The sequence below is a fragment of the Branchiostoma belcheri genome, unplaced genomic scaffold, assembly GCF_001625305.1.
Source record: "Branchiostoma belcheri isolate BF01 breed outbred unplaced genomic scaffold, Haploidv18h27 scaffold26, whole genome shotgun sequence".
In the NCBI taxonomy this organism is placed as follows: domain Eukaryota; kingdom Metazoa; phylum Chordata; class Leptocardii; order Amphioxiformes; family Branchiostomatidae; genus Branchiostoma; species Branchiostoma belcheri.
This window is the reverse complement of record NW_017803865.1, coordinates 3180764-3188820: the sequence shown is the minus strand read 5'-3', so window position 1 is coordinate 3188820 and position 8057 is coordinate 3180764. Positions and strand designations below refer to the sequence as shown.

The following is an 8057-nucleotide window of genomic DNA, read 5'->3' as shown; positions in this document are numbered from 1 at the left end:
GGCAATGTTTCAAGGTCATGAGTCAGAACCCAACTGTAGGGGGGAGGGGGGCAATGTTTCAAGGTCATGAGTCAGAACCCAACTGTAGGGGGGAGGGGGCAATGTTTCAAGGTCATGAGTCAGAACCCAACTGTAGGGGGGAGGGGGCAATGTTTCAAGTCATGAATCAGAACCCAATTGTAGGGGGGAGGGGGGCAATGTTTCAAGGTCATGAGTCAGAACCCAACTGGAGGGGAGGGGGGCAACGTTTCACTCGTTTATAAGGACACGACCTAACTGGAGGGGGGGGAAATATTTCAAGGTCGTGAGTCAGAACGCAACTGCAAGGGGGAAATCTTTAAAGGTCATGAATCAGAACCCAACTGTAGGGGGGGGACAACATTTCAAGTACATGAGTCGGAACCCAATTGGAAGGGGGAAACGTTAGAGAATCACACCCAACTACAAAAGGAGGGGGGCAATGTTTCAAAGTCATGAGTGAGAACCCAACTACAAGGGGGAGGGGGGCAACGTTTCAAGGTCATGAATTAGAACCCAATGGGAGGGGAGGGGGGCATGTTAGAGAACCACACCCAACTGCAGAGGGAAGGGACAACGTTTCAATTACATGAGTCGGAACCCAACTGGAAGGGCAAGGGGGACAACATAAAAAATGACAACAGGAAAATCCACAGTACAAGTAAATACAACTCAGGCTGGCAACAGCAACTCCAGCAATTATGGTTCTTGTTTTATGGAATCATTTCAATAATTTGTAATTGATTGATTCATGTAAAATCATTGTTGAGAACACCTGATTATAGGTGCTGATTTTTTCATGAGCTTTTCGATTCTCTCTGATTTGAGAAATTGGAGATTGATTTTTCAGCCTAGTCTACAAAACATCAAGAAATGTCGGAAATGTCCTCAGCAACAAGCTTATTACATCATCATCAGCATTGCAGCGAATGTTGTCCGTCAAAATGCTTTTTCTGCAAATCCATGCTAAGCAGAACTTCTGCATTCACTCAGGCAAAATTTTTTTGATTCTTCTGTTTTCCATGAGCAAAGGTTTAGGGATGTTTGCAATATTGAATTTAGCTTGCCTTGAACTGTTTTAATTACACACTGAGCAGCACAACATGCTGAATAACTCTCAAAAATTAGTTTGTCACCAAAACTTTCAAGATCTTCCGTGCGCAAATGGTAAATTCTGCACCACAAGATGTGTGAAGCCTGGAACAGGTGTTACAGGTGTTTTACAGGTGTTTTACAGGTGTGTAAAGGTGCGCAAAAGTTTCTTGCAATTGCACAATTGCTGTTAGTAGTTTACCTCAATATTATGGTACACAAATGATATTTCTGTAAGGAACAGGCCTTGAAGGCAAGAAAACACACCTACATGTAGGACTTTATGTTATGTTTTTTTACTGTAATCACATTTTCTTTATGTCAGTTTTGTTCATTTCTCTAGTCATGCTACATGCTTGTTATGAACATTCCCTACCTCCACTGCACATGGTACAGTCCTAACTAACACTGGCTCTGCCAGGGACAGGAAGGATCCATTCAGGGTCCAGGGGGTGTTAGTAGCAAAATCATGCAGGAGGACCAGTTGCACCAAACATGGGTGAAAGAAAACCACAGAAACAGGAACTTTTGTTAATTTCCAGGGCACTACCAGCCCAAAACACTTTCAGGCATAAAACTTTACCTTCCAGTCTTTTAGAAAATCAACAAGTGACTGAAACAGAGACACTGTTTTCAAACCTAAATATAAACTTTAAGACAAAGTAGTAGTAACGAGACTTGAATAGATCTTTGAAGAGCTATTCAAGTCTCGATCTTGTCTCATGTTCGTGCGAGACTAGATCACTCCGTAGAGTGGATGTCAAAAATTTGGAGGTACGTGTTTTCTACCTTTCAAAACAGTCACTGATTGATGCATGTTCTTACTACTAACTGTTAATCTTATGTGACTGATGAACCTCTTCAACAAAGTAGAACAAATTTGATAATTTGTGCTGAAACGTGTTCCTGTTCCTCCTTTGGTTTTGTCCATGTTTGTTGCGTTGATGACATTTCTTGACGAGAACAAACTTACGAATACCGCTGGGTCGTTCCACGTAGTCGTACTCGGGTTTGACGAAGGCCTTCCGTCTTTCCTCGAGCACCTGACTCGGAATCAGCCCCGCCGGGCCGTTATTCTCCGCGTTTGCCGCCTGCATAACAACCAATCACAAACGGGCTTTTATAACGATGAACCAATCACAGGCCTCAGGACATTCATGTCTTCCTTGAGAGACAACTTCCCTGATTGGCTTAATAGCTGACCAATCAGAGGAGGATACCTTGAGTAACAACAATAATTTTTCTGACATAATTTTCAATAATGCCTCATCCTACATGCTTTATGCCTGGTACCTTTCTGGAAAGGTTGGATTTAAAATGTCTATTTGTTGTAGACAGTCAGACTACGACAAATTTTTAACAGATTTTCTCATTCCTTGCACATTTTGTAACTTTGATTTTTTGTTCTACACGTTCTATCAAAGCTTTTTGCAAATTAACAGTCAAATATGGTATCAGGCATAAAGAAATGTGGATAATGCTTGATGACATCAACGCTGCTTTTTAACTGGCAGCTCAGAAAGGTATGAGTTTCCTGCACAGATGTCCTGAGCCCTGTGAAAGACTAAGGTGTGAAACCCGAGCTTCAGAAGTGAAACCCGAGCCTGTGGGGTGAAAACCGATCTGCGTACATTTGTACCACTTCCTCCTGATTGGCTCCTGGTGAACGTACGCCTTCCGGCGCTCCTCGAGAGTCTGGCTCGGGATCAGGCCCGTCGTGCTGGATGGGTCCAGATGCTGTGCCTAAAACAGACATGTACAGAAACAAAGAAACAGACAGGAGAGGGAGAAATAGAGTTAGAAAAAGGTACAGGAACAGGACAGGACAGCAGAGATACAAAAAAAATGTAGTTAGCAGGAAAGCCAGGACTGACTGGGAGCCAGCTGTCATCCAAGCTGGCCTTAAGATTGTGTGAGCAGAGTTAGAAGGTTAGGAGGCCAAGTCCCTTGCCTGAAAGAAACCTGTGCCTGAACAGCATCAACTCTTAACCAACTGTTAGGGAGAACTGCAGCTGGCTGCAAGACTGCACAGCACCGTGTTCCTTACTGTTAGGGAGAAAACATGCCTGGTCCCATCTGGCTGTTTGAGTTTGTTTGTTTCAGACTTTATTCTTATTATTAGTTAGTTAGCCGGCATAATGTAAGCCTGCAGGACTGAGGCAGCCAGAGGTCTCCCATCAAACTTCCATGTGTCACATGCTGGCAAATATCTCTGTGACTTAAAACAGACGTTAGTACAAACAGTTTTTAAGATGATTCTCCGAATAAAAAAAAAGGTTAGTTGAAACACAATCATGCCCTAAATGTACAACTTCACACACAGCCATATTTGTAAAGTTGGTGAATTTTTGCGTCTCGTACCTGCCACCAGTTGGCGTCGTCTTGGTTGACGATCTGCAGCACGTCTCCCTTCTGGAAGGCGAGTCCCGCCTCCTTACAGGGGATCAGGTTGTCCTTGGCTGGGTCGTAGTCAAAGTGGGTCTTCATGTACACCTGAAGGGACAACACAAGACGTTTAACTTCTTATACACCTGAAGGAGGGGAGAGAAGATGTTTACCTAAGTCACTAAGACAAGACATTCATCTTCACAGGCTAAACTTGCACGTGTGCTAGCCTTGAAAGGCCAAGTGGTAAGGCAAGCAGACACAAGATCGAGAGGCACTGGAAGGAGAAGGATGGGCTCTGCCTTCCAATACTGCCCTAGATACAGTGGATTAACATTCAACACACTGCCACATGAAGCCTCAAAGAAAAAGAAGAAAAGTGACAAGTCTCATTGGGTCAGTCTACTGAGGAAGACCACTAGTGACTGGTCAAAAGCTTTAGGTGAGAGATTTCATTTGTGTTGGATCTAAAGTTTTAACTCTCTACATGTAACTACCAACACAGATGAACTTACATGATAACCCACTGCCCTGACTGATTCAAAAAGGCACTACCTTTACCTTTTTTTTGTCATTAAAGACATTCTTGATATCTAAGACATACCTGTGTGGCTCTAAGACATACCTGTGTGGCTATATAAGACATACCTGTGTAGCAGGCAGGTTCTCCTGGTAGCTGGGCAGGATCTTGAGTGTGATGCTGCCGGTGGCGTTCTTTAAGTAATCCTGCAGAGCCTCGGGGCTGTTGGAGACATCTTTGCCGTTTATCTCCTTAATGATATCACCAACATGGAGGAGACCTGGGGGGTAAAGGCCGCATGTAAGCGCTCACGAACATGCAAATTAGGGTATGTAAATGCTCATGAAAATGCAAATTAAGGTATGTAAATGCTCACAAACATGCAAATGAGGGTATGTAACCGCTCATGAACATGCAAATGAGGGCATGAATATGCAAATGTAGAATAAGTAGAGCAACACGGAGCAAAAATCCATATGGTACCAAACTACCTACTGCAAACATGCAAAAAAAAGAAAACACAAAGACATGCCTGTTCACCATGCCTCTATGCACACAAACTACCTACAGCAAACATGCAAACTCTCACAAACCCGCACCCTGCCTGTCGATCATGCCGCCGTGCATGATCCTGGCGATGACCAGCTCTCCGTTCTCGACCTTGAGCGTGACCCCCAGCGGCTCGCCCTCCGACTTGCGGATGCCGACCATCCGGATCGCGTCGCCTGGAGCCATGCCGTTGTACGCGGGAGGAGGGGGTGACGACAGCTGCACCGGGGAGGGGGGCGGCGTCTCGTACGACTTGGCGGCAACCGCGTCGTGCGCTTCCAGCAGAGCCTGTAAATAACAACAAACAAATAAACAAACAAACATGGGGAGGGGGGCGGGGTCTCGTACCACTGGGCTGCTACCGCGTCGTGAGCTTCCAGCAGAGCCTGTAAACAACAACAGATAAACAAATAAACAAACATGGGGAGGGGGGGCGGCGTCTCGTACCACTTGGCTGCTACCGCGTCGTGAGCTTCCAGCAGAGCCTGTAAACAACAACAAACAAATACAATAACAGTTGCCATGGTGGCAGACCTCTGGTCGAGGTCACTGACCTTACTTGTTTAGAGAAGAAGAAACACACCCAAAACAATGTTTTTCCTTCTGGAAAACAGGAATAACTTTCAAGGTGTCCGACCTTGAAGGTAAACAGCAAAACAGTGTCCGACCTTGAAGGTAAACAGTAAACCCATGTCTGACCTTGAAGTGCGGCTCGTTGAGCAGTCCGGAGAGTTCCGCGGCGTCGTTGCTACTGGCGATGACGGGGTTCAGGTCCGTCACAATGTCATCCACCAGCTTCAAATTCTCCTCGCGAACAGGCTCCAGCTTCTGTTCCTCCAGACGGTCGTGGGCCTGCAACATCGGCATGGCAACCGTTACCATGGTTATCCCTAAATATCGTCATAGCAACAGTTACCATGGTTATCACAAACACTCACGAACAGGCTCCAGCTTCTGTTCCTCCAGACGGTCGTGGGCCTAAAACAACAGTTACCATGGTTATTGTCATAGCAACCGTTCCCGTGGTTATCGTCATAGCAACTGTTACCATGGTTATCCCTAAATATCGTCATGGCAACTGTTACTGTGGTCATCACAAACTCTCACGAACAGGCTCCAGCTTCTGTTCCTCCAGACGGCCGTGAGCCTGGAACATCGTCATGGCAACTGTTATCATGGTTATCGTCATAGCAACCATTACCATGGTTATCGTCATAGCAACCAGACACACATAGGCTTGAGCTTCTGTTCCTCCTTACAGTCGTGAGCCTGAATCCTGAATTCTCGTTATAGAAACCGCTACCACGAAACTGTCTAACAACTGGGCTTATAACAATAGAAAAGTAATGATTTACACCTACAGAAAGAAAATCTATGAAAAAGTCATGTGCTGAGATTTCGACAATCCAAGGCAATGATTATTAATACTCATCAATACTGATGATAGACGTGGGATATGGATTTTGAGGTTAAGGTCAAATAAGGAAGATAAAAATTTGATGATTTTTGGCAGGACACAATCAAACAACATTAACTTCTTCAGATTGTACAACGTTTCATCACTCAGATGTCAGATCAAGGAGCTAGAAAAGGTTGATCAGCTCGAAAAATTTCTGTCCCTTGCAGAGGTCCAAACAAAAAAAGGGCTAGGGTCGGCAGTTTTTTCTAGGGTCGGTCCGGAAACAAGAAACACAACATTTTTTTTCCTAGGCCTATCAGTCAATCAGGGCTGCTACAGTTTGACTGATTGTATAACGTTTAATCACTCAGGTGTCAGGTGTCAGATCATGGAGCTAGAAAAGGTTTTTATGTCCCTTGCAGGGGTCCACCAAAATAAAGCTAGGGTTGGCAGTTTTTTCTACCATCAGTCAGGAAACAGGAAACACAACATTTTTTTTCCTAGGCCTTACCATAATACAGCATATTGTGCATTCCTCCAAACACCCATCAGTCTGCTGGTTAGCCAGCCCTGCTACAAAAAATTCATGTCCCTTGCAGGGGTCCACACAAAAAAAGGCTAGGGTTGGCAGTTTTTTTTATGGTCGGTCAAGGAAACGTAAATTTTCCTAGGCCTAACCATAATGCCCAAAGCCGGTTAGCCAGACCTGCTACAGTGTGACTTTGACAGACGAGTCAGTAGGGAAATCAGCAGAGGAAAGCCTAACGACAACCTGTCAGCACGGCACTTAGGCTGGGTGACGTATTAGACACAAATCTGACAGCAAACTAACAGCAGGGAACTTATTTGGTGAAATATAGGAAGGAAAACAAGCGCCAGGGGGCCAAAAATCTACTCATTTCAAGGTCTCATCAAGACCTACCCACCTACCAAGTTTCATGACAATCCATCCAAACCTTCTTGAGTTATTCCATGGTACTAAATTACATAGCGTTTGATACACAAATTACATACACATACACAAACAAATGCCCAGACATTACCCAGACAGTAAAGGATGTCAGTAGTCTTGCTGCATTCAAACGGGTGTGTAAAAAGCACCTCTCACACCAAGGCACCATCAGTTGCACCGTAGTCTCGGCTCTAGGCAGTTCAACATCTATGCTGCACGGTTGCGCATGGGTTGGAGTCAATTAAACTGCACCCTGCACAAAATGAGCCTTAAAGACAAGACGTGTGCCTGTGGGGCCCCCTCTGAAACAGTACCACACTACTTGTTACATTGCCCCCTCCACACCGAGCCACGTAACACCCTTGCCTCCACTGTTGAACACCTTACTCAACAACACCTAACCACATCTCTCCTGCTCCAGGGTTCTCCAGCTCACAACTATGACACTAACACAAAACTCACAGATGCACTCCACACCTTCATTGCCCAATCAAATAGATTTTGCGCTTCTTCCAGCTGAGCCACACCAAACATTATCTTGTAAATTGGTTTGATTTATATGAAAATGCTATTTTGAGTACCAAAATTGATTCTTAAAATTGGTTTGATTTGTATGTTTATGTTATTCATCTACTATTCATGTTTTTAACTATCTATTGTTGTACCCTTGTCACATGTCTAGGTGAGTGTTAGGTGTGTGCGCCATCAGCTTACTTGCTGCCTTGTACACACTTTGTATTGTGTTGTTACAATTCTGAATAAATAAAAAAAAAAAACAAATGCTATGAAAAACATCTTGGCACTTATGCAGGAAAATATGAAGGAAAATAAACACACATCTGACTCTGTTTGTGCTGTAACTGTGATCAGGGATTTATATATCAGTAACGTTACCTAATTTTTGTACACATAATCTTATTGTTCCATAGATCCACAACTTTGCTATTCACAAAAATTTCAGCCTTCTAAGTTCTAGCAATAAACTACAATAATCTTTAATTAAACCTTAATATGATACAGCAGCTATTGGCAGGTGACAGATAATAAAAAAGCCATCAACTAATCAAGCCTAAATCCCAGTACAGCTCCTGTTAATTATGTCCTTACAATGTATAGTATTACCAACTAAATCAAACCTGTCA

General features: G+C 44.0%; 1 protein-coding gene across 23 annotated transcripts in view; it reads right to left on the bottom strand.

Annotated features, from left to right (window-relative positions):
- LOC109471907 (MAGUK p55 subfamily member 6-like) overlaps positions 1–8057 on the bottom strand; it is a 53873-nt gene that overhangs the window by 14061 nt on the left and 31755 nt on the right. For 15 of the 23 annotated variants that reach the window (XM_019771374.1, XM_019771372.1, XM_019771373.1 and 12 more), the window contains 5 exons: positions 5264–5416; positions 4609–4852; positions 4144–4295; positions 3472–3603; positions 2084–2201 (listed from right to left, as the gene is read on the bottom strand). In XM_019771374.1, the coding sequence (XP_019626933.1) occupies positions 2084–2201; positions 3472–3603; positions 4144–4295; positions 4609–4852; positions 5264–5416 (799 nt within the window). The remainder of the gene's footprint in view (positions 1–2083; positions 2202–3471; positions 3604–4143; positions 4296–4608; positions 4853–5263; positions 5417–8057) is intronic. The other 8 variants (XM_019771386.1, XM_019771365.1, XM_019771369.1 and 5 more) reach the window with 3 other exon arrangements.